This window comes from Mytilus californianus, unplaced genomic scaffold, assembly GCF_021869535.1.
Source record: "Mytilus californianus isolate M0D057914Y unplaced genomic scaffold, xbMytCali1.0.p SCAF_18, whole genome shotgun sequence".
Lineage (NCBI taxonomy): Eukaryota > Metazoa > Mollusca > Bivalvia > Mytilida > Mytilidae > Mytilus > Mytilus californianus.
In genome coordinates, this window is record NW_026262666.1 from 2,240,629 (window position 1) to 2,268,519 (window position 27,891).

The 27,891-nt window shown below is 31.8% G+C and overlaps 1 protein-coding gene across 2 annotated transcripts; it reads right to left on the bottom strand.

Moving 5' to 3' along the window:
- Nucleotides 1-1,058: 1,058 nt before the first annotated feature.
- On the bottom strand, nucleotides 1,059-26,069 carry LOC127726554 (acetyl-CoA acetyltransferase, mitochondrial-like). Of its 2 annotated transcripts, XM_052233946.1 has the most exons (13): nucleotides 25,990-26,069; nucleotides 19,736-19,783; nucleotides 18,882-18,999; nucleotides 18,295-18,390; nucleotides 12,424-12,524; nucleotides 10,654-10,746; nucleotides 9,644-9,694; nucleotides 8,776-8,929; nucleotides 5,979-6,068; nucleotides 5,241-5,354; nucleotides 3,393-3,457; nucleotides 2,370-2,527; nucleotides 1,059-1,483 (listed from the first exon to the last, which is right to left on the bottom strand). In XM_052233946.1, the coding sequence occupies exons 1-13, from the start codon at nucleotides 26,020-26,022 to the stop codon at nucleotides 1,363-1,365; spliced, it is 1,242 nt and encodes a 413-aa protein (XP_052089906.1). In that variant the 5' UTR covers nucleotides 26,023-26,069; the 3' UTR covers nucleotides 1,059-1,362. The 2 variants fall into 2 exon arrangements, with proteins under 2 accessions (XP_052089906.1, XP_052089907.1); XM_052233947.1 differs by lacking the exons at nucleotides 18,295-18,390; nucleotides 18,882-18,999; nucleotides 19,736-19,783; nucleotides 25,990-26,069 and adding an exon at nucleotides 17,155-17,218.
- Between the last annotated feature and the right edge of the window lie 1,822 nt (nucleotides 26,070-27,891).

Consider the following 27,891-nt stretch of genomic DNA (forward strand, 5'->3'; position numbering starts at 1 on the left):
AATGAATCCACATTAGTCTGTTTAATTTGAAATACACATAAAAAATGTTATCAAAAATGAAGCCTGGTAACCAACAAAGTCATAATGGACAGACGGGACAAGTCATAACCTGTTCAACTTAGGGTATAAAAAGATAAGTTGTGTATAATACAATGAGACCATTTCAGAGATGTTGGATAAGTACGCAAGACCATTTATTAGATGTTTGATCAAAATCAGGAGACCATTACAGGGGTGGTGTTGGAAAAGAGTCAGTAAGACCAATATCTTTTTATTTCATTAAATTTAATGAAATAAACAGTTTTGTGTTTCTGTAAAAAGGTATAGAATCTACTTGTTTTTCAAATGTTCAACTGTAATTGTTGAAAAAACTGCTTACAAATAACTTGTAAAACTCATTTTTATCCCACTGTAACAAATAGTAAAATCTTTGGTGTATGGGAGGTAACTCTTGATATCCATTTTATATGAAAAACGGTTTCTAAGAATAACTGGTGCACAGAAATGTACAATAAATGCATCTCAACTTGAATGCACTCAGTGATATAAACATATTCACTATCATTGACTTCAAACATTATTTTCATAAGTTATCCTTGTTACAAGCTTGTGTCCATACTCAAAGACAGCGACAAACAAACTGGTGACAAGGTAATCAGAAATTTTAGTCACCAGTTACATACATATTATAAAATAGAGTTGTTCCCCCTTTGCCACCAAACATGATTGTAAAGGCTAAAGAATTGTTCTGACATTGTAACTCCCTTTAAAATTCTGATCAGACCACATATGCAAGTCTAGCATAAAATAGGGCTCATATTTTCAACATATCAACATATTACATGTATTTATATTGTTGTTGCTTGGAAGATGACCTGCTGGTATTCCTCAATCACTTTATTTTTCTGTTACTCAAAGGAGAAAACAAGGAATTCAACATAGCTCATGATTTCCTTCGATCTTCTTAGATATTATGTAAAGAACATACAATAAATGCAGTATTTATACAGGAAAACTACTTCACTCTATAATTTAACCTCACATAAATAATTACAAAATAAATCTTTCGATAATTTATTTGATCCAGACAGTGAGAGTTCAAATAACATCTTATTCGAGTCATGTAAGTGCCATACATAAAATGTACAATTTTGTATGGAGTAAAAAAATCTACACAAAACTTCATTGAGAAAAAATTTTGCACACAAAGTCACAGATAAGCATCCTGTTCATATTTAAGATTATTTTTTCAATATAATGATTTTAATTTTGTGTATTCAAAAACACAAAATGGCATCTTGCTTATTTCACATCAAATAATTTTTTTATGTATAAATATATCACAGTTCATTTTGTTCTACACTACAATCTCTGTATCAAGATGGCTGAAGCTCCACCTCCTCCATTACAAATAGCTGCCATTCCAAATTTCCCTGGTAACAAGTTGTGTACCATGTGACCTGTAATACGCGCTCCTGACATTCTGAAAAAAAAAATATTTTCAATATTGATACACCAAAGTGTAGAGTAAAATGCAGCAACCTAAAACACAAACCACCATAGAATTCCTAAATAGATGTTCATAACAATAGACAGTTTATATTAAAAAAATATTTCAATCTCTTAATAAGTTCCAAAGTCTAAATAGTACTAGGAGCTGCCACATCTATATCAAGGTGGTTGAGATGTGAAATTATAATGATTCTAAATGTTCCAGTTTTAACAGATTTCTTGGTTAAATCCAAAAAAAAAAACCTGAAATATTGTTAACCTATTAGTAGTTGAATCATGACATTGAATTGCTCAAAAACATACTCTTTTAGGACATTTCATTTTTTAGCTTTTCTTTTTTCAAGACATAAGAGAGACGAAAAGTGGTACAAGCATTGCATATATTTCTAAAATTCTAATGGGAGTGAAAGATGAAATTATGTAGAAATTAATAAATTAAAAAAACAAATGTTTATTATTTTTTTTTTCTTTCAAATATAACAAACTAAAAAAAAAAACATGAAAATTTAAGCAATTTATGTACCAGAGGACTTTGTGAAATTTAAATAAAAAGTATATAACTTTTGTGGCATTGAAAAGAAATGCAGGTATTTTCTATGTTGATTAAGAAATGATACTCCTCCAGGAAAATATAAATAACAGTAAGTGCACAAAGAATGTTTAGTGAAAAGAACACTGAGCATTTCTGTAGTTATATTTTCTTAAACAGAAAATCTGGAAATATATACTGTATAAGCAAAAATTGCTTGTTGCTTGAATTTGTCTGTTCTCCTTGTCTTGATTTTTGTGGTGACATCATATTGTGATAAAAAAATCAGTTGTTGAGTTCTTTAAGTACTAAGAAAACTGTAACCTACCCTATAGGATGTCCTATACTGACAGCTCCACCATGGATGTTTACTTTGTTCATATCCAACCCTAATTCTTTAACGTTTGCAAGCACAACGTTACTAAAAGCTTCATTGATTTCCCACATGTCAATTTCATCTTTTGTCAAACCTGCTTGCTTTAATACCTACAATAATAATTGTCCTTATTATTTACAAAACTCTTTATACAAAAATCATATAATTCATAGATTTTTTAACATATATTTGATATCAGATTTTCTAAAGAATTTGTAGTTGAAAACATCTTCTAACAATTTTGTAAAAATAGTGATCTTACAAAGAAGCCATTTTCTTCCACATGTCTGTTTTGGTTTAATGTATGTGAATTGTCCATTTCAGAATCTAATGAACAACAGTGTGGTTTGTTATAACATCTTCTCTAATTCTAAGCTGATTTATAATTTCTTAAACAGTTTTACACCATAATTCAAAGTATGCTTTAAAAAAGCAAAAAAGTGTAAAGTAATTTTTCTGATACAAATAAAAACTGAATTGCTGTGCACACTTTAATACATACAAAGCAAATATAAAGTTGATATACACATAGGGACACTTCTACAATTGTAAATCAAGGGTGATAACTCTGTTTACTGTAGAAACAGCATAAATAGGTGCTATGCACATAGGGGTGTCTACAATTGTAAATCAAGGGGGATAACTCTGTTTACTCAAATTACTGTATAAACAGCATAAGCAGGTGCTAAATACATAGGGAATCTTCAATTGTGAATCAAGGGAAATAACTCTGTTTGCTATAGAAACAGCATAAGCAGGTGCCTTACACATTGGGACGTTTCCAAATGTAAATCAAGAGGGATAATTCTGTTTGCTGTAGAAACAACATGAGCATGTGCTATACACATAGAGACATCTACAATATTACAAAATTGTAACTCAAGGGAGATAACCTTAGTGTAGAAACAACAAAAGCAGGAGCTATACAAATAGAAAAGTCTACAATTGTAAATCAAAGGAGATAACTCTGATTACCTTAGGAACAGCGTAAGCAGGTGCTGTGGGGAAGTCTATAGGTGCAATGGCTGCATCTGCAAAAGCTGAAAAAAAAAAAGATATCCGAATCATTGTAGCAAACATTCATATTTCCGTTGTCCAGAAAAAATAACCACCTTTTAAGATAACTTTACTTGAAAAGCAGGGTAGGTATGTTGGTAAAATAACAATATTAACAAAAAAACTTAATATAAACTAGTGATGAATGCAGAGGGGGAATGTATAACATTTTATACATTGTTGTCTTTGATATATGCTATTTTTTCAAAGCCTACACTTTTTAAATACCGGTATATATATTCATTATTGAAGACGTAAAAACCACATTCTAATGCACTATTGTTTGTAACGTTCATTTTGATTGGATAACGTCACCAATTTTCATGGCATCAATTTACAATTGATGCTATGAAAATGTACGCGCAAGCGCAGACGATGTATGACAGATTTAAAATGTATGATTTGACGTTGTTTTCTGTCATATTCATTAGAATGGAGATAACAATATTGTATTTTAAACTCCGACCGCATCAATTGGTGATTTGATGGTCGCAAATATACGTTAACAGGCTCCGCTATCGCGTCACCAGTAAACTTAATTTCCGACCATCAAATCACCAATTGATGCCGTTGGAGCTTAAAAGACAATACAGTTATCTCCTAAGTGTATCAAACGTATCTAGTGAAACTGACATTACACAACAAGTTTTGACCCTGGTGTGAGGCTAATTAACAAGTGATAAAGTTTTAATTAAACAATCAAGAGGTGATAGGATATTGCTCGATATGGCTTCTTTTAATGCCACATATCAAGGTTGATTAAAGGTAAATACAAGCATTGCTACAAAAGTGGAATGTTGTTGTCAAATCATTGATCAGAAGGTTTTGATGCCAAAAACAAACCATTTAATAAACTTTCAATTGAACAAAATAATGCTCACTATTTCACACTCCAATGCTGACATTAAGAGGACCTTCAGAATGCTTAAGAAGATCCAAACTGTTACTGAACACATGGACAACCATGACTCATAGACAATTCACTGCCCCCTAAGTGTTAAACAACTACACACCAAGTGTAGTAAAGACAGCCAAATCAGCTTGTATTTCTTACATGATCCAGTGATCCAAGACCAGTGTTTTAGTTATTAAATAACAATGTCAATTTAATATAAACAAAGCTTTAGCTAAAATATTTTGACAGTGTTTGAAACAATGACAATGTTTATGACAGTTTTCTAGCAAAATGAGATAATGCACAACTATTGTTATTGTTTGTAAATTTTTCATCCATTATTTTATAAATGTATAACATATTTCTTTCTTATATATGTAGGCCAATGACATTGAATACAAATTAAAAAGGAAGGAAGTATGAATAAAAACAATATGCTTTAATTTTCTCATTGTACTCAAAGGAAAGGTTAAATCATAGTACTTTATTCACAAGCAGTCAACAATCAATAATGAAAAACAAAAACAAAAACATAATCTTTTCAATTATTCTTACAACTGATATCATTTAAAAGACATACTACAAGAGTACTGTAAACACATTGATATGTTACATTCAGAAGGAAGATCGAAGAAAAACACACAAAAAGACGATTCTTACTTAAGATGCTTACATTTAGGACCAAAGAAATGTCGATATAAAACCTCCTGATCTTAAGTCTAAACTCCTTACCAAAATTTCCCAATCTTTTCATCTGAGTTTCACAGTCTATCACATGTTTGCCCAATGCAAATGTCCTAAAAGAGTTCATTTAATTATTTTAAACAGTTACATTGTGTTGCTTCAAAGCAACCACTTCTTACAATCCTTACCAATGATTTTAGCCAGTGGTGTAACATTCAACTTCTTTGCTGCACTAGCTGTCATCAAAACCAGGGCGGCAGCACCATCATTCAGGGTACTAGCATTTGCAGCAGTTACAGTTCCTGAAAAATAAGTAATCACAAGATTAGAGTCATCACTGGAGCGTGGTTATTCTTCCCCTTACATTGCAAGAAGTTATAAATATTTCTTCTGAATAGATATGATGATGAATCCCTGATAATTGTACATAAGTAAGCCATAAGAAAACTTTCATTTAAAAATCTGCAAATTTTCTATGTTAATAACAACAGGTAATATAACTTAACTAACATACACAGTATCCGTTTACTGACCGTCAGAAAGTAAAAATAAATCACTATTTTCACATGAACACTCTTCCTTGCTTAGTTTCCTTGTGGTCCTGGATTGTTGTTTTCTAACATCTAAGGAACATGAGGACTGTAGTTGAAGAGTTACTGCCGTCAATTGGCAATTTGAGTACAAAGAAAAAACTAAAGCATATTGTTTTTATTCATACTTCCATCCTTTTTTATTTGTATTCAATGTCATTGGTATATAAACCCAAAATGCAGGTTAAGCTCTTAATCTCTTGGCTTTATTATAATGTTGGGTTTCTGTTTGACCTGAATTGCCCATCTCCTGGAATTTGTATTCATTTGTTTAAAAAGCTGTCTTCTAAATTTGTGTAATAATCAACTAGCCTGTAAAAGGATTAAAATACAAACCATCTTTCTGAAATACTGTCCTGAGAGTTTTAAATTTATCAAAGTTGACTTTTTTGTACTCTTCGTCTTCTGTAATAACAACAGGATCTCCTGGAATTATAAAAATTGTAGATGATGTGTCTGAAAGACATAAGTGCCCTACTCATTGAAAATTTATAATGTTAACTTCAGATTTCAGACATATCATTTTATCGAGAAGCTTGGTGGACAAGAAAAAGTTTCTATAGCACTATTGCATATTTGTAAGTTACATTACTGCAGATTTTTTAGAAAGATGAGCAATTCCACAGTGCATTAAATAGCTTTATAGAGGTCAATGTCGGTTGGTCACTAATTTGCATAATTACTTCTTTTAAATTGCAACTTAATATTTATATTTTTTTGAAACAGAAGAAATTACCTAAGAAAAAAAATATTGTAGTTTCTCAGTAAACCTGGGACCATTGGATAAAGAGACTTGAAACTAAGTCTTTTTTTATCTCCTGAAATTTACATTTAATTTTTTGTTTAATGCAGTGTAAATCAGAAGTTATATGGTAAATGATTAAAATCTATTATCTGTATTCAATTTTATTAAAGAAATGCACATTTAATATTAATGTTAACCATCCATTACACATGAAGACAGAGACCACCTAATGACACTGACCTATATAGATCAAACATCTATCTGATACTAATGAGGTCAAGTTATTGTGTATTGAGTGGTCTGTCATGTTATGTATACACTCAATAGTTATGTAATTTGGTCTAAATACAATTCCAATTATTGCTCCACCCTTTTGGTAATTGTTCTTTGGTCATGACAGTTGTCAATCATACTGATATTGTATCAATACTCTTACTTAATCAAAAAGACAAAAACTAGCCAGTAAATTGAAAAAAGTAATGACTATTATTCTTGAAAATATGCTCTAAATTAAGATGTAACCAAATTTTTTACAGTCCAATTGTGCATATGTACACAGACACGAGAACAATTGGGAACTATATGTCAGTGTATATAGATTTAGTTACTGAATAAGTAGCAAATCTGTCTACTTTCTGTTTGGGAGGCCAGTGCCTTAGGAAAGAGTTGGAACATGTTCCAATATTTCCAAAAAAATGAATAACAGTTATGATCACTAAAATTAATGATTTAAAAGATAAAGTTTGGGAAATTTTCATTATTCTAATTTTTGACTGGACTGTAAATAATTAGTTAAATGGACTAGATTTCCACTGCAGCCTTATACCTTAGGATGACCCTCAAAAGTTAATGAAACTTATTTCCAGTGGGGTCCTTTTAAATGGCATTAGCTACGAGATATGAAAAAAAATAGAATATGATTAAGTTTGGTTCAATCATTAATGAAAGTGAAATGATGAAATAATAATTTGCTTTTATCAGCCTATTTGGTTCAATTTTGTCAAAATAAGCAAAGAAACATCACTGATGAATTATTCACTTGCAAGTAAATAATTCGACCTCATTGAATCCGTATTCATGTGACCTTCAATTTAACCCATTAGCTAGAGATTGGTTACGCATGCATTAGTTGTGTTCAGCCATTAAAAGGGAAAGAATGTCAACATTGAAAGTGAAACAAAGGTGAACCATTTCGTTGACTCATTCGATCCCCAAAAAACATTCTTATACAGGTAAAAACTACAATTAACTTATTTTTTTAACCTATAACATGAAATCAAACAGACATAGAAAAATCCAATTGCACGAGGTCGCTATCTATCTATATTTATGTTTATATCGGGTTATGTGACCGTCAGCAGTCTCTGGAGGTCATCTCAATAGTTAATTAGATGGCGTCTAGGCTAAAATACACACGAAATTCTGATATATATAATCGAGTACATGCATTGTTAACTGTTTATTTCAGACTTATAGTAATTTGGATATACGTTTTAATATGTTATAAATCAAATAAGAGAATTTGAGTCAAATCAGTGATCATGATTTTGACAGCTAATGCCCCATTAAGAAGTTAACTTTGCAATTCCAAGATCCCCTACAGTGCACTCACCACACCACACAACAATGACACACAGAGATCCATATTACTTTAACATTATCAAAAATAACTTCAGCATGAAACCTTTGTGCATCTTTTGAAAAAGAACCTTTCTAACCATACATGTAATGACATTATAAATAATATAAATAAACACAAAAATTCTTTTGGAAGTAAAAGCGAGGAGCAGAAATCCTCTTATTTTAGCTGATCTTTTATTCTTTAAGTTTACTGTAAAATAAGAAATTTGAAAAGATCTTTTTTTGCTTTTTTTGCAAAAACTGTGTAGGGATTGGTTTCACAAATAAAACAACTTACATTTTAAATTATAAATGCGTTTTTTGTATGTTGAATTAGATTATAAAATAATGAAATAGTAATAATTAATCTTGTATTTTTGTCAAATTTCTTTTGCTTTATGTTTGGTAAGTTATATTTGATTTTTTTTTCTGAACTTGCTAAAATATTTTGTATTTATCCCTTGTTTCACAAAATAAATATATTTTTTTTCTTTAATTTAAGCATTTCATTTCTTTCTCTTTTTTCTTTTATTTCATCATGTTTTTTTTTACATTTTTATTTGTTAAATTACTTTCAATACCATAAGGTAATAAATAATATCAAATGCCGAAAAAGGTCAACCAGGCCCAACCGTACAAGACCTGCATGGGTAGGGTAGTCAAGGTTGTGAACAACCCTGTAGTAGTGTTTTTGTCCGTTGTTCAGCAATGACACTAATGAAAGTACCCAAAAATTTCTAAATTAATACTACTGTAGTGATTGCTAACCTTTCTTTCTTGTTATTTCTACAGGTGTAATCTCTTTTCCAAACAAGCCACTAGCTGCCGCCTGCTGACTCAGTTTGTAACTTCTGATAGCATACTCATCCTGCTCGTCACGAGATATATTATATTTCTTTGCTGTGTTCTCAGCACATACTCCCTACAAACACAAATAGTCTATAATAAGTCTTTTATACAATCATTTTACTAACACTTTTCATAATTCTTTGTAAGGCTTTCATGGTACTTTTTTTCTTAACAATCTAAATTTCATGGCACTGTTTTCTACATAATACTAAATTCATGGCATTATTTTGTAAACAATCTATATTAGAAAGTTTTGAAAAGACAAAACAAATTTAGAAGTATTGTATTATTTATAAATTGTCTGGATTTGGTGTATTATAAATCCTGTTGACTCTCCCAGATGGTCCCGTCAATCAATTAAAATTTATTAGGTTAATCTATTTCAAAGTTTCAGTATGGCATGTTTCTTGTCTGTATTCAGATTATTGGACACCTCAGTAATGTGTTTGCTATTTTTTTATTTACCGAAATTAAATTGATAGATTGGTTGGTATTTGCTATATTGATGCGATAGCTAATTCAAATATTTTTACAAAGGTAATTTTAAAAATCAGACAAAGGTCCATCAATATACTAAAACATTATCAAAGTGCCATAACTCTAGCAGATCTAAGTTGAACAATTATAAAATCAGACCTCTTGATGGCATGTAATTATGTCAAATTTAAGATTAATCCTTGACAAACAGACAGAGATTTTATATTCACAAGTTTTTGTAGTGAATGAATGATAAAACAAAACCAACATAATTAGTTACATGATTTTCAAAAATGTTCACAATATTTACCATGTGGATGTGATCATAAGCATCTGTTAAACCATCAAAGACAATCCCATCCTGAAATGACAAAATATAAATTATATACTGTAAATTCAGAAACTATTGCAAGGTTTTTATTAATGTGAATAATGCGAATAATGTGGTTGGGTGAGTATCGCAATAATAAGATATGTATGCAGCTTTTCCGGAAATGGCAATAATTAATCTCCCATTTGTGTCCATTCTCAATAATTTTATATTTTGAAGTAATTAAATTAATCATTGACAAGCATGCCACATCTAGTTATTTCTAAAATGACAGTAGAATATTTAACAACAGACATTTAAGTAACCTAAACCTGTTGTTTCTAGATACAGGGTTTACCACAGGCTATATAAGGGTGGTGCTCCTCCAGCAGTAACCTAAACTTTGTTTTTTAGATAAAATGAATAAAGTTTGGTTTCGAACCCCTCTCTAAGCTCATTAAAAACCATTGTTATACATGAGATCAACATACATTTATTTCGATTTTATTAGAACTGAAAAAGGTGTGATTAACTGGTTAACATTTTTGGTATTTGATATTAGGTTCTTCCAATGTTTAATTGGTTATCCATTGTCAACACTAGCATTAAGTATATAATCATGACTTAGTGGAAACAGAACACACAATACCAGTGATATTACCAGTATTTTCATTAAAAGATATGAGGCTTTTCAAGCTAAAGGGTTCTTGCGTTCTAAGTCCCTGTCCACTTCCTGAATTAACGCTGATGACTTTGTGTTTATCAAAACAATAACAGACTACTGTGGATTCATTTATTTTCGTGGGTACCAATATTCCTGGACTGAGGAAAATTGTTCTTTCTCTGATATTTGATTTCATGGTATAGCGAATATCTCCATACAAGCCTAGCGAAAATGTATACTTCGTAGAACATTAAAATTCGCGGTTGACCTATACCCACGATTTCCACGAAATTTGGTATTCCACAAATTATAATAAATCCACAATATTCAATCTAATGTCACATACCTTGAGTTCTACTTTACCGTAAGGTGTTTGTCCCCTGGACATGTAGTACGGGACATTTGACATACTTTCCATCCCTCCTGCTACCATAACTTCCTAAAATCATTAGAAGAAACAAGCTAACATTAACACATTTATCCTGATATTTTACTATACAAAAAGTTATTTGATATTCATCCAGTATACAAAATTGTCAACTCCAATGACATTCTGATTCTATTTTTAGTGAACGAACTGTAATATCAAAATTTCTGTTTTATTTCAAACAGGTCATTTTGTTGTCTTTTTGTGGTTCATATTTAAGCAATGCTGATTTTTCTTTAAGAATTATAGACAAAGATAAAGAATTAGAAACTGAACACTTGAGAGATGGATATATACCCTGCCATGTCCTGTCTATGTTTTTGTTTGATGTTTTTCTTTGTATCGATCTGATGAGTTAAGCCTTTTTCAACTGACTTTTATATTTAGTTCTTTTTTTTAAAATGTTGTACTGTTACACCCACTAACATGTTTAATCCCGCCACATTCTTTAAGTGCCTGTCCCAAGTCAGGAGCCTGTAGTTCAGTGGTTGCTGTTGGTTCATGACTGTCATATAATTGTTTTTTGTAAATTGTTTTGTTATAAGTTAGGCTGTTAGTTTGTTTCATATTTTTCAAGTCAGGGCCTTTAATAGCTGACTATACAGTATTGGTTTTTCTCATTGTTGAAGGCCGTACGGTTGCCTTTAATAGCTTACACCCATTTTATTTGAACTTTGGTGATAGTTGTCTCATTGGCAATCATACTATATCCCTTTTATTGTATACTAAGGTCTCTTTAGTCTTTGTTAAATTGCTGGATAAAAACAATATGTATCCATTTTCAGAAAAATATAGGCATTTATCTGTAATCACTATGGAACAGGAAAATAGCTCTTGGAGCCTCACTTTTCTTCCTATTTCCTAAAGCTTGTACAAATAAATTCTATATTTTAGACAATCAGTGCACTTATAGCATGACCTTGATGGTAACATACTCACCTTAATAGATAGAAATGGAGTTAGAATTAGAGTTTGACATATAGCATTCACCCCCTTTCTACTGTTGAAGACTGGATGTTGTCCCCTAGGAGTCTTTTGGTGTTTTTTGTTGTTGGGATCCTGTCTCATTGACATATATCCTGCATCACCTTTTATTCACCTCTCTGAAGGCAGTGATTTACCAAAATGCTTACAAGAAGATATGTACATAATGGTGTTGAATTCAATTCAAAGGATATTTTCTCAATTCAGTTATGGATATAAAAAATGTGAAAGCAAGACCTCATTTTAAAAAGATTTTTCTCAATTCAAAATAAGGATGATGATGATGGATGGCTACTTAAAGTCCAGTGGCAAATTAATATGCATATTCAGGACGAAAACATGTAAATGTAATATGAATATTAACCCTGCTTTGTACTAGACCTACACGCTTAGCTAGATTTTGAACATGCTAATTCACAAGGTAACAGTTTGCAGAAAGACATGTAACCTTAACGGATACATTATTCTGACTCTGAACCACCAGTCATTGCTCTTACTTAATGCTGCGTGCTTAGCGGAGAAGCAGAAAATATCCATTTTAAAGTCTTTGGTTTGACCAGTATGGGGTCTGACCCATGAACTCCTGCACTCGAGTCAAACATGCTACAATGAGACCACAGAGGCTGTTAAAAATAACAAAGATGCGAGTATGATTGCCAATGAGACAACTATCTACCCACTAAACTATACCCCAAACCTCTTTACCTGGTGTCCACACATGAGTGACTGTGCTGCCATCATTATAGATTTCATCCCTGAGGCACAAACTTTATTTACAGTTGTTGTTGGTGTGGTGATGGGCAAACCTACAATAAAACCAGAACTTCACTTGTAATTGGATTAAGTAATTGCTGGTAGTTTTTGGTAGTTGCAGTAGTTTTCCACTGTTGTCAAATATTTTAGGTAATTGTGTAATCTTGTTTGTATTCTATTAAAGAACTTTTAAGTCTAATACACTCTTCTAATGCCTTCTTTTACTTTAGGTGTCCGTAACCTTATAGACTTACACTAAACTAAGGATAACCCAAAACCTAACACTTAAACCAAAACGTAAGTAAGAAAAATTCCTAACCTAACTATAACCATAATTGAACCCTAACCCTAAAGTATAGACACTCCTAAAGTAAAAGAAGGTATACTGTGGATTCATTTAATTTTGTGGGTATCAATTTTCGTGGATTGAGGAAAACTTTTTCATGGTTTCGGCAAAGTCTGCATTCACGCCTTTAGAAATTTGAAATTCATTGAACATTTAAGTTCATGGTTCCCCTGTACCAACGAAATCCATGAAAATTGGTATCCAATGAATATTAATGAATCCACAGTAATCAACATGAAACAAATAATATCCTTGCAAACAGACAACTTAAAGGGAAAATTCGCGATTTTATACTTTTCATCTTATTATGTTCATAATACCATAAAAAACATATTTACCAAGTTTTATCTGGATATGAACACTAATAAAGAAGAAAATTGGGAATTAATAATTTAATTTATTCCAACTTCCTGACTTATGTGACGTAGTTTAAGTCTTTTTGCATGTCGGGAGTGAATAAATCTCATTGTAAGTCTTGTTCGTTAATCATCTAATAACGCGATTTAAAGCGCATCGACGACTTTTGGCGTAGCTATTAACCAACTAATAATTAAGAATGTAAAGTGATCAACCGTGCAACTTTCAAAATTAAAATGTACGATTTATATTTAAAGGATTTCTGATATGATTATAATAATAAAAGTAAATCATACAATAGAATATATTTTTATGAATTTTTTTTCCGACGGACATTTTGAACAAACATATATAACTGATATTGTTTTACAAATGCAGGTTTGTATTCTCACCTGAAGGCTTTTACTTCAGTCTCGCAAACATTTCCCACTAGTACTGTGTAAATACAATGTGTATTGTACTGTGCCACTTAGTGACTACCTGTTGAATGCGTGGTTAAATTCAAGGTAATTAAAAGATTAGCATTCTGCAATTCTATTCTTTTGATCTTCACTCAGTGAATTTTAGCCAACACGGTTCATCGTTACAGGTGTGAACAACATTTCGTATGAATGATAAAAACATTAATTATTTGGGGAGGAATATGGTGGCAAAATACCTGAATCGCCGTTATATACATGTATATCTTTTATATTTTGCGTAAGCTTAATTTTAAAATAGATAGGTGAGTATTTTGTTGTAACATCGAAATTGTGAATTACTTTCAATTAAATAATTTTATAAATAAAAATGGCCCACGAAAACGAGCGTATAAACCAAACACTGTACTTACTTTTTCAAATTATCATGGGTATTAACCTTGAATATTTCAATGTTTAGAGAAAATTATCGCGGTTACATGATTAATATAGCTTGGTCCGTCCACAGCGATCTACATTTACCTAATCGGGAATGCCCTTAGTTATTAAAATATTTAAAATCTCACAACGTATACATAATTTAGCTATTTTGACCAACGATGTTTAAAAAAAACAACAGAATCAATCTAACGTCAACTTTCCTTTTTTGAATGGAGACAGACCGGCGGAATCAATTTTCAATGTGCTTTATATCTTGTACTTTTGCAAGACTTATCATTCATTCATAAACCCACTATATACCAGAGACATATATATCAGTCTTAACGGACAAGAATACACCTAAAGCAGACAAGCAGTATATTCTTTAAGTTTCAGTGATTTAATACCAAGAAAGAAAAAAGTCCCGAAATTAATTTGATACTTTGATACTCAATATTTTTCCTAGAAAATATTCACATCCTCGTTTGGTCTGAAAATAAGATAAGAATTTGGTATACAGAACATGCAGAAGTGTGAATGTCATAAAACCTTGTTATATCAGAAACCTGTATATGTAAGACCTCATGGGACGTCACCTAACCACATACATGTAATATACAAGTAGCTCTGTTATACCCGGAAATGTCAAGGTAAATCACTACCGATACAGAATGTACCAATGCAAAGAAAATTCTGATGATTGTGAAGCATGACCATTCATGATTTTAGAGTAGTCTTAGGTGGAAATTGCCGGTACGATTTAAATTCTGACTAGATTTTTTTCTCTCAATTTAAATCACTGAACTTAAAAAAAAAGAAACCTACACCCAAGATCAGAATTCTTCATGTAAATTCATAAGTACAACGTTCTTATTTTGCAACTTTCAATATACTTCACCTCCAACCACCGCCCCCTCTGAACCTGGGAACAGTATATCTAACATTACAATGTTTGTGTACCTGCCCAAATCCAAAAAAAAAAGAAGAAAAATGAAAGAGATGAACGGTAAGTCACATCAGATTCAAATATTTATATGGTTGATTGTCGTTAACTAGAGATGTAAAGTTACATGTCTCTGCGTTAACTTATAAGAATGACAGGAAAGTATATACTTGAAATAGATTTATGATGAATCAGTGAATATGCAACTGCAGCACCCCTTTTTATCAAAGTGTACATGCATGTATATATTTTAATGACTGTCCGTTATTTCGATTAAGAATGACAATCGTACGTGAAATTCTATAGTTGCCAGTGAGACTTTTTTTTTACCAGATATGTGACTTTTCGTATTTATATTTTCTCTTATATTACTCTCATTTAATACTTTATGCATAAGTGCAATATTAGGAATGATTTATCCCCCTCCTTTTTAAGCTAACTAAATGAATTAATCAACCCTCTAGCTGACCAGACGTTAATACTTCTACTATCAGTCTATTCGGAGTGAAGTTTCTTTATTTCTTCAAATAAGCTTTTTGGGGATCATTAGTGTACGTCCAGTGGCATATATATTACATGCAAGTCGGAACAGGAAAATTGACATGAGGTACTACCGGTATATAGAACCATGTTCACATTATTACATTATTATACATAATACACAACCATTGAGATGATGACAACTTTCTTAAACTGTTCAAAATAATTTGATTGAAATAAAAATATGTGATTTTACTATGTGCATAACTTCGATGAACCAAAGCAAGTTAGATATCGACCTGTATTTAAATTAGATTGGTTTTGGATGTTTCTCTCGTATATTCAATATACATGTTTATATTCTAAATTGCGACTATCTATAGTTCCGTAACCTTCTATCTAGGCGTATAATCCAATGATCGACAAGTGCGTACATTTTGTTAAATCAATATTTGTACGTTTCAAAATGTCCATAATTATTGACAACGAGTAATTACTTACCCCGGTACATTTTCCCCAATTTACGTTTGGAAAATTTGTAAATATATTTTTATTTTATCAAATCTTTTTTTGGAATTATTTAGATTTTCATAAATATTCTTTACACCATAAATGTTATTTATAAACAAGCGTATGAGTTTAGTCATATATATAATGGCTATTATATCTATGGTTTAGTAAAGACTAGCATATCACTATCGGACATGCAAGACAAAGATGTATATTCACCTGATAGTTTCAAAATGGAAAGTTACAAGTTATCGGCCATGTACACTTCTCAATACCCTCAGAGGTGAAGTGATGCACGAACTTGCTTTATGTAATTGTGTAATAAGAGTTTTAAAGCCCGACAGGAAATCGCTTGAATACCTGGAAGTGTCAACTCACAATACCCATGGGAACAATTCCTTTAGCCATGCTGGTGATCAGATAAGGGAAGGTCCGAGTTTATTTAAATAAGGTTATTACATAAATGAATTATGAACACACAAGATTTTTGAAAACATTTTTACACGGAACACTTAATTTATCACTTTGAACTTTTTAACTAATTTCTATTAAAATTTCTTGTTTCAAAAACTTAGTAAAAAAAAATAGTTTTAAAACGACAGACCATAGTACTAGTTATTCAAAAAAAATTATATATAATTACATTTTCCGTAACAAGTTAGTTAGGAAAGGTTGCATGCACAACCATGTCTATTATAATCTTTTTTTGTGACCCGGGAAATTGTATAGGCTTTCCTTGTCGGGTAAAACAACCGTACGCTTGACAAGATATCGACACTCAATTACGGCTACATTAGGTTACTGCTTGTTTTGGTCCTTTGTGGTTAATAGATATATCATGGTTTCTATTCAGGGATGATGTCAAAATGGCCGCACGCGGAGAAGTGATACTCTATATTTAAAATCTATGGTGATCTCTTATCTAACAGAATTAAACTTTAATATTTATGAATTTGTGGTTTTTTATACATAATCAACATAATATCAATTTTTCATTTTTTTGCGAAGTATCCCTTTAATATTATAGTGTAGACTAGATATGTCATTACCTACCCCTGATGTTACCCAAAATAGAAAGTATGTGATCAGCTGTCCCTAAAATCTATTATCAGATATTAATATCACTACCTGCCCCAAAGGTTGCCTGCCTACATGGAGCTTGACCTTCTGATGCTATACAGACATTGCCCAGATATTAATACCATTACCTGCCCCTAAGGTTGCCTGCCTACATGGAGCTTGACCTTCTGATGCTGTACAGACATTGCCCATATATTAATACCACAACCTGTCCCTGAAATTGCCTGCCTATATGGAACTTGACCTTCTGATGCTGTAGACATTGCCCGATCCATTGCCCAGGTATCAATATCATTACCTGCCCCTAAAGTTGCCTGCCTACATGGAACTTGACCTTCTGATGCTGTACAGACATTTCCCAGATATTAATATCATTACCTGCCCCTAAGGTTGCCTGCCTACATGGAGCTTGACCTTCTGATGCTGTACAGACATTGCCCAGATATTAATACCATTACCTGCCCCTAAGGTTGCCTGCCTACATGGAGCTTGACCTTCTGATGCTGTACAGACATTGCCCAGATATTAATACCATTACCTGCCCCTAAGATTTCCTGCCTACATGTAGAATGACCTTCTGATGCTGTACAGACAATGCCCAGATAATAATATCACTACCTGCTCCTAAGGTTGCCTGCCTACATGGAGCTTGACCTTCTGATGCTGTACAGACATTGCCCATATAATAATACCACAACCTGTCCCTGAAGTTGCCTGCCTATATGGAACTTGACCTTCTGATGCTGTAGACATTGCCCGATCCATTGCCCAGGTATCAATATCATTACCTGCCCCTAAAGTTGCCTGCCTACATGGAACTTGACCTTCTGATGCTGTACAGACATTTCCCAGATATTAATATCATTACCTGCCCCTAAGGTTGCCTGCCTACATGGAGCTTGACCTTCTGATGCTGTACAGACATTGCCCAGATATTAATACCATTACCTGCCCCTAAGGTTGCCTGCCTACATGGAGCTTGACCTTCTGATGCTGTACAGACATTGCCCAGATATTAATACCATTACCTGCCCCTAAGATTTCCTGCCTACATGTAGAATGACCTTCTGATGCTGTACAGACAATGCCCAGATAATAATATCACTACCTGCTCCTAAGGTTGCCTGCCTACATGGAGCTTGACCTTCTGATGCTGTACAGACATTGCCCAGATATTAATATCATTACCTGCCCCTAAGATTGCCTGCCTACATGGAGCTTGACCTTCTGATGCTGTACAGACATTACCCAGATATTAATATCATTACCTGCTCCTAAGGTTGCCTGCCTACATGGAGCTTGACCTTCTGATGCTGTACAGACATTGCCCATATAAACTTCATTAACATCTTCTGGTTTAATTCCTGAAAATATATAATTTCTGAAATAGTTGGCTTGCTTCATTGTATAAGCTTTCAACAACATTTTATTCAGGCAAAATCTGAACCATAAATAATAATAATCATCATTATTAAGTATATTGATTGACAACTTGGTCTCAAACATGTCTAACATCTAGACATTTAATTATATAATTTGCTAAATTTCTAGGACAACAAATTTTTATAAGTAAATAACCAAAACAATTTTGTGCAATCTAAGAGATCTGAAAAATTGAGGTGACAAAAAAAAAGAAAGGTTTATCTCTTTGAAAAATATCTCTCTATCATCATTGTATGCAGGATAACTACCGGTATGGTAATAATAAAATGTTGTTCATCTTCAATCAAATTATGAGTACGTTTTTCACAAAGCCTCTGTTCTCATTCTATATGAAATTTGTCGGAAACCATGGTTAACCATCAATTATTTTAACTATTATCAAAATGTGGAATATATCACAATTGTTACATACCTGCTCTATTTATAGATTCTTTGATAGCAATAGATCCCAGACGAGTCGCAGGTACTTCCGCTAAAGAACTCAGAAAAGATCCAATAGGTGTCCGAACTGCACTGGCTATGACCACTTCCTGAGACAAGAAAACTGTAGTTTCAAAACAAATTACAAACCTATCAACGTACCTCCTGCCCCCTAAACCCCCCTATGATTTTTTTATTTTTAAGTCAATTTCTAAAACTGCTTAGCAGGCACTTCAAACACATTAATTTTTACAAAAAATATCTGAAAACACATTTTTTTTGTTTGGCCTTAGTTTAAAAACTAATGTAGAAATGTAAGATGAAAAGATTTATGTTTTAAAAATAAATAATATTTGTGCTTTTCACACAATAATTGTAGAAAACAGTAACATTAATAGTGCTTGATTACAAATGATAGAGCATGTAGAGTAACATAATAATGACAGTAACCATGTTACCCTAAACATCTGCATACTTTACCTTGTCCTTATTGGAGGGGGTTTCAACGTACACACTTGGGTACAGACATCTTGCTGTATTTAATCCCTCCTATTTATATATTGATTCTTGTGCAAATTCCTACCCATACTATATATTTAGGAAAATCATAACCCATTCATTTGTTTTCCAGCTATCAGCTAGACAAATAATCTGTAAAGTGACATCTTAATTAGATGTTAAACAGAGGGGATCATTTATAATAATTACATAAAGATCAGTACACAATTTATACAATAAAATGAACATTTTTGAAACATTGATATATAAATTTCTACCCATTGGTATAATCTCTGTGAAATTGCACCTCATTGATATATTTGACATTCCAAAAAATGACACACTTACATTTAATTCCTGTTTTGAACTGTAATTCCTTACACATTTAACCACCTTCTGTAAAATAAAAAAAAATATGTAAGTACATTGTAACAAGTTCTAAATAAAGACCTCCTCAATAAAACATACAGATTCACCTGCAGGTTTTTTTTCTTAAACACTACCTCCAAATTTGGATACAGACATCTCTACATTAATGTCCCCAAACTACCCAATCATAACTACAAGATTATATTTAATTTACTAGGTGTTTGCAACATCTCTATAACAACCAACAGTTTTACCTGCAGGCATATTTCACAACCTGTGATTTTGGCTGTCAAATTTTTAACTTCAGTATTTGCCTGTAAGCATGCTTTCATCACTAGTTCTAAGATCTAAAGTAAATAGAGGTTTACAATTTGTTGTTGCTTCATACTTTGTCAGGGTTGCTATATGGATTCATTTGTTTTCTTGGTTTGAACGAAAGTTGTATTTTATGGATACCTAATTTCGTTGCTTTGCCAAATTTTGCATATAAGTCTATAAGAAATGTATATATAGTTGAACATTTAACTTAACCGTCTATCTTTACCAACAAAATCCACACAAATTGGTACCCAACGAATGCCATTGGCAATCACTCCACATCTCCTACATTTTATAATAATGAATCCACAGTATTTCAAAGAATTCATTATCATGATTATTGGAGGCCATAGTGAGTTCAATTGTCTATTGAACATAACATCACCATTGGGCTGAACAAGATAATAAGCACATTTATCATGTTTACAATTAATCTTTGTAATGTTAAATTTACAGCAAAATAACATACAGCATTTGTACAGTTGGAAAAATAGATTTCTGTTTATATATTTAGCAAAGAATCATCTAACAGAGTCTCAAGTAAAAGATCGGTTCGATAATGCCTTAAAATGGTCCCTATTATTACTAGCTAAAATTTCAAATTAGGATTTATTGACCAATATTACAATGAATCATAGCATAAACATTGACTAGATAGGAAATAGGTATTTTTGCTGAAGTTTAGCGTATAAAGGTTCTTTTAATGACTTCACAAATAGCACATATTTAGATTTTAGCAAAAAATTCAATGAAAACAGGTACTATCTATTTATTTTTTGAGACTAGAAACATACAGCACATGCATCCACAAAAATATATCTTTTAACATAATGTTTGATATAACATGTTACATATATCATGTATATATCTGACTTGAATATTAAGTTTGTCAAAGCCTGCCTTCTATGTTACCTAGGCCTAAATTTGGTTGAAATCAAAGCCATTTTGTCAAGTTTAACCAAAATCTCTACTTTTGGCCTACATGGCCTATTTTGGTTGTAAATGATAAGGATTAATTCAAAAAAATTGTACATAATCGGGGCCTAATGTTGCCGTCACCAAACTTTCTCCTTAATCTGAACAATTAAATGGTATCATATTTTCCACATATTGATTATGCCTAATATCACATAATTATCAGAAGTCCATTACTAGACGAAGTGTGCAACCTGGTTTATAGTAAGGCGATCACTTTGTCCCCGTACTTCCAACTGTGATTGAAACGGGATTTGAGCGAGATTGCTATTAATAGTAACTAAAATCATGGCCAAAATTTTTGAGATGCATTCTGGGTAGAGATAATTTTTGAGAAACACCCTATAACTTAATTAGCACACAGTTGAAAATAATGTTTGATCATCGATGTGTTAATGAATAGCAGATGCCATATTATATCAGTGTCATGAATCATGAGTCATTATGATGTTTTCATTACTAAGTAATAAAAAAAAATTGTATTATTTATCAAATTTAAAAACTACAATTATAACCGTAGAAAAATTATCAGACTGAATAAAAAAAAGCTCACTTCTTAATTCACTGGTGCCAACGTGATGATCGTAACTGCAATTATGATCATCCCAATATGGCGGACATGAATTCGGGTTAATTTTACAAGGCCGATTTTTCACTTCAAGAGCTTATTTTCAGATTTGTATTATGTCAAGAAACATCTTTAAAAGCATGTCCATTGACTGTTGTTTTCCTAAACGAAAATCGAGATGCAAAAAAACACGATGATGATCGTATCTATTATTTATTTTTTTCAATGATGATTGTAACGTTTACTGAAGATGATCGTAGCTTTCTGTTCCAACTAAGCTTTTAAGCTTTTTCTGATGAATAAAGCTGTGTGGTATGCGGAAAAGGGTGCATTCATTGTGAAAATAATGAGGAACGATCAATGAAGGGGAGGGTAATTGATTGGTGTACGGGTAAGTGCACAAATATGGATTATGATTTTACGATATTTTGTAATTTTTTAATCTACTGAATTCTATATTAAAATGCATTGGGGTTAGTAGTCCAAATAATTATGACGTCTTGAAAGGCTATTATATTTTTTTTCTTTGACGCCTTACATCGACAGGAAAGCATCAAAGCAAAAATTTAAAATAGCCTTCCAAGACGTCATAATTATTTGGACTATGGGGTTAGCTACTTTATATTGATTTCATATATCTTAAGGTATTATACATTTCGTATTAATGGCCAGTTTGGTATTTGAGATTTTTTCTGTGGAACAAACTGTAAATGTCATTTTTTGGGGTGTGTGTATTAAATCACAATATTCTATATAAGTATAAAAGGTCATTTTTAAAGTATTGAAACCAAATTTCAGTGAATACTACTAGTATATAAAAATTGGTACATTTTTAAGGCAGAAGTGGCACATCCCTCAAAAAAAAAAAACGAAGCACCAACAGATATAATGAGATATTAATTAATATAATTTGGTTCAAACAACTTCTTCGACTAACTTCAATAAAACGTGCAACATAACCGTACGTATAAGGATTTATCGTGTGTGTAATATGTTTACTATGTGAATTTGACACTTTTTTTCGACCAAGTACACAACGCTTCTTTTTGGAATAAAATATAGAAAAATAACATATGTATGAAAGGTTTCAATGCCAATTATTGAAACAGCTATTCTTATTACACACACACACAGTGGCCTTCTAAGTAATCCCTGGAATTATCCAGTTCCAACAGTAAAGCCTTTTCTTACAAGTGTGGGGTTGTATTAATTAGTAGCAGCCATGTCAGGTCGGAGGAGGGACTTTAAACCTAGAACATCGCTTATTCAGGATTAATGTTAAGCTTTGTGCATGTTAAACAACACTTGCGACAACTCTTTCATGGAAAATGTGTGATATATTTGCCACTGAACGATAAGATAGCAACAAACGATCAATCAAAACTTAAATCTGCATGATATACAGGTGTCTTCAGTCTTGTGAATATAAAACGACAAAAAAGGACCATGACACGTTGCAAAACTGACTCACGTACGTATATAAATCTTATAATGGCAAACATAATGACGGATATGTATGTCTCTTGCTTTAAAATAGCTAAAAAAAGCAAGAGTCTTTTGAAATTCGGAATTGTTTTGAAGTCATCTGAAGCAACAAATGGTTGCTTATTTTAGACAAATGTATTTAGGTAGAAGCGAAGAAAATCCTGTCTTTTGCTAATTCATCACTGTATATAGTTTCCCTGGTGCCGTAAATAATCGAGATGTAATTCATCAACACAACGTTTTATTTAAATGAAAATAGGCAATTTTGACAAAAACAGCTATGTCTTTTAAAAAGACCATACATGATTAGTCCTACACTACAGATTTAATTTATATGACTTTATAGTTTTGCCGTTGCGCGCTGAAGTTGGTAATAATGAATTCTTTTATAAAATTTTATATCATTTTCTAAATGTTGAACATGTTGAAAATGAAGTTAAATAACTGATGATAAGAATCCACCACACGAAGTCAGCTCACTTCATTTTCAACAAACTGATAATTAATCAAACACTCATGGAGACTAATTAACAGCTATCTGTTTGATAATATTTCTACCCATGATTCCATAGTTCTAAAACGAGAGTTGGGAGGACCACATATGACGCTTTCTACTGATTATGGGGACATTGTGATCATGGTGATCGCCTTACTATATAGCACAGCTTGCACACTTTCGTCTAGTAATGGACTTCTGCTAATATATACATTTATATATAAAAATATGGAGAGGTGAGATTAAAAAGTCTAGAGACCTGAAGTGATGTAGAGTTTAGATCGATGTTTATTGAGCATTCATCATTGTTCATTATGTGAAAGTGGAAGTAAATTATTTTTGGCAGTTTGTTTATTATTGAAAATGAATAGTGGTTATCAGTGGTTTCAGAAAGGTGCAATATAAAAATAATTTGCTAAATAAATATATTTAATAATCATGATAATGGTCACAAAATTTTAAAAAAAAATTGCCCATTGATTTATAATTATCATTTTTGTTTTTAATAGGTCATTTTCCTTTAAATGACTTTCAGGACAATTTAAATATCCTTAGAATGTACGTTTCCTTAAGATGTGAAAGTTTTTATTTCATGTAATGTCTTTGGATGTGGACACACTTATACCCTATTCACACTATCACTGACTATGCCTTTTTAACCGGTTTCATCCTGAATTAGTTAATCCAGGTTAAATTTAGGAAGTGTGAACGCCTTAACCCGGGCGAACCCGGATTAAAATTACCCCTCATTTTAGATGGAGTTAATGTGGGGCGAACCCTGGTTAATTACCTTGTCTTCACATATCGAATGACGTCATATTTTGACATGTGATATCACAGACATCCAGCTACTGTATTTTCTAGCACCAAAATATAATCATATTAAATCAGCGGCAGCAAGAGGATTTAGTATATTTTGCTATGTTGAAAGATCTGCATAATGACAAATAATGAGAATACAAATTGTTCATGCAGTCGTATATCCCTATAAGATTTCTGACGCTTTTTGAAGGGTAAAATTTTGATAGAGTGATGTTATTTGAAAACACAGAAAATGGTACCGGTTGATGTGGAATTCCTCCGAAGCTTCAAGTGGTTGAAAAGGAGTGTGGTAAGAATTTCAGAGTTTGAAATAATGCAACTGTAATGAAAAAGAATGTTAATATGTACATGTACAGTGGACAGATGCGTGGTTACAATTTTGGCACTTACATAAACATTCGATTTTTGTTAAGAGGGAAAATTACAAAATGGGTTAATTTTTAATTTAGTGTGAACTGTGGTAAATAATTCGGACTAATTATCCTGGGTTCGACCTGGTGCAGATTTCATAGTGTGAACACAGTATTAGACTCTCTCTCTATTCAGACTTTCACTATACATGTAGCATTGTAAAACTTGTGAAAAAACTGCACGATACATATACCATGACCGTTTCACCATGTACATCTACCCTAATTATTTCATTGATACATTAACAAATGCTGATGCCAGGAATTACCTGTATAGTAATACAAAAAGTTTGGCAAATAAAAAAAAAATATATGCTAGTTTCCTGCCCTCATGCATAAAAAAAGGGCTTTCATTAACTTTAGGGAAGCACATGCTTTTGGTTAGTGTTCTGTTTATAATTATTCTATTAATTTATTCATAGTTGAGGGTTGTAATGGGTGTACCTTCATGACGAATTACGATAATAAATCTTGCCAAATGACGTTAATGGTAGTTTTTGGTGCAGGACTATAAAATTTACACTTTTTTAAGACAATAAAATAATCAACTGAATTTGACGAAACATGTTAATTTTTTTCCAAAAATAACGGTAACGATAATTATTTGAGACCTCTTACGAATCACAAATAAGGATGACGAATCATGGTAATATAATTTTATTCAATTTGATGCTTATAAACGATAGCTGAAAATGATCGTTTGATGATTGACGGTAAATGGCATTACTACCTACATAATTATTAGCCAAGTTCATCTGTGTTATTAGATATTATTTCACCGATTTTTCACGTAAATTCATAAATCCAAGGATTTGTGTAGTAATTACTATACAAATCCTTGATAAATCATATAACATCTTCTGCAGGTACTAAAAAAAAATGCTCATTAAAATCCCAATTTTTTTTTTATCTTACTGATATACAAAATACATTTAACTTATAAGATATTTTATATTTAGTGGATGCCAGGCCTAAAAACTAAGTCTGTACACAGAGACAGAGCAGTTTTTGAGGTGAAAATACGGCCATATTTGTCCATTTGTTATGATGAACCTTAAATAATGTCTGGGAACAGTATATCCAACCCAAATATTTATGTTCCTGGCTATATATATGATAATGATCATATAAGTGCTGCATGTTTGCAGGTTAATCTCACCACAGAATAGCTGCCAAAGATTTTTGAGGTCATATTTTCTGGAGCATCACCAAGACAGGGGAGAGAAACGAGTACATTTATGCAAGTTGCAACGGTGGTCGGTAAAAGTGGTAACCCGAACCCGAACCCGAACCGGAATTTGCCGGAAATTTGCCGAACCGGAAATCTTTAAATATGATTTGTTATCATTGTTTAGAGATTTTTGTTACAAAAATTAATGGATATGGTGTAAAATATAAAGTTTTATGTTATGTATGAGTACGCTTTTGTTCTTAACTGGCAAAAGACTGAAAAAAAAGTTTTCTATGTTTCCGCCTTGGTAAAAGTGGTAACCCAAACTCGGGAACCTATTTTTCTTTATTTCTCTGTATTATCTGATTTCTTGAGTGAACACTCTGACTTCGTGTGATGAATATCATCTTTCATTTCATAAACACAAAGATTTTTTTCAAACTGTATAAAACACAACCATTTATTTCATTTCTAAGTGAATAAGTAGGAAACCGAACCCGAAAGGGAGACAACTCGTTTTGAAATAGTTGCACAGGTAAATGAACGCAATAAAACCGTACCGGATTCCGAATGGACTTTGGTATGAACCCGGGCTCTGGAAAGATTTTTTAACCACGTCAATGCTTTTAAGATTATTGTCAGGAAAAAACAGTAAAAATAACAAGAGGACAAATGAATAAAAAAATAATAATAAATAAATAAATAAATAAATAAATAAATAAATAAATAAATAAATAAATAAATAAATAAATAAATAAATAAATAAATTGATTAATAAATGGAATTACTGGAAATAACAATATAATAAAAAAATTGTTTAAAGAATTTCATAGAAAGCCAACATAGTTCCATAACACATCACCGTATCGTTTTTTTTTTTCTCTATTTACAGTCCAATCATTACTGGTAAGTTATTGTGGAATGGAAAATAAAAGTAAATTGTCGTCGTGCAATTGATTCTGAATGATAAATGTCAAATATAATGAAGATGGTATATTGCGGAATATAAATGAACATAACTTATGACATTTTATCAACATAATATCGAAACTGTCCTAAGATAGGTCCTAAGGATTTCTTAGGACAGAGATTTGGATAAAGTTAGGACTGACTGACAGAAAGGGTTAGCATGCACATCGAAGCTATCTTATGATTATATAAGCTGGGATGTCCTAACCGCTGTATTAAGTATTGGCGTATAATGAATGGCCTTATAGTAAATGGTAAATTTAAATGAACGAAAATGAAAATATTGTATCAAACCAAGCCATACATTTGTAATTCTAAATAAGAAAAAACTATTAGTTTTAAATTAAAGGTGATATATAATTGGTATATAATAATTGTACATTATAATTGTATGAAACAAAAAATAATACAAAAATTATAACTTCGTTTTATATAAGCTTATCGAAAATAGTTATAGCTAAATGTGTAATCATTAAAAACAAGTGAGGTTGAATTCGAAGTGTCACGGTTTCATACTTCAAAGTAAAAAGACAAATTTCGTGCATATTTCATAGAAATACGGAGTACTTCAACTATTGTGCGTTTGTTGATTTTAATATAAAGCTGTTGACTTTGTACTTAGAAACTCTTTATATTTCAAACTTCTACAAAACCCATGAACCGGATTTTTTTTTTTAGAGTTGTAAAGATATGTATCAGATACGAAATCTTGCATAGTTTATAATAATGAAAAGTCTGCCTTACTTTTTGTATTTGATATAGGAGCAAGTCAAGGGGGAATCTCTAATCTATCTCGTTTTCTTTATTCTTGATTGACTTGCAAGACTTTCTAGAAACTACAAAATCTAAAGGGCTAGAAACTGTATTAAAGAGATACAGAAAATGAATAATGGTTTATTTTGCTGTTTGCTGATGATACAA

What these genes read in the sequence shown, in the direction of transcription:
- LOC127726554 (XM_052233946.1), bottom strand. Translation starts at nt 26,022, where the DNA reads ATGACCTCAAAAATCTTTGGCAGCTATTCTGTG. An exon ending in ACGGTAAAGTAGAACTCAAG is followed by an intron (nt 9,695 to 10,653) that starts GTATGTGACATT and finishes TTGTCATTTCAG; the next exon opens with GATGGGATTGTCTTTGATGG. An exon ending in ACCACTGGCTAAAATCATTG is followed by an intron (nt 3,458 to 5,240) that starts GTAAGGATTGTA and finishes TTTTTTTTTCAG; the next exon opens with CTTTTGCAGATGCAGCCATT.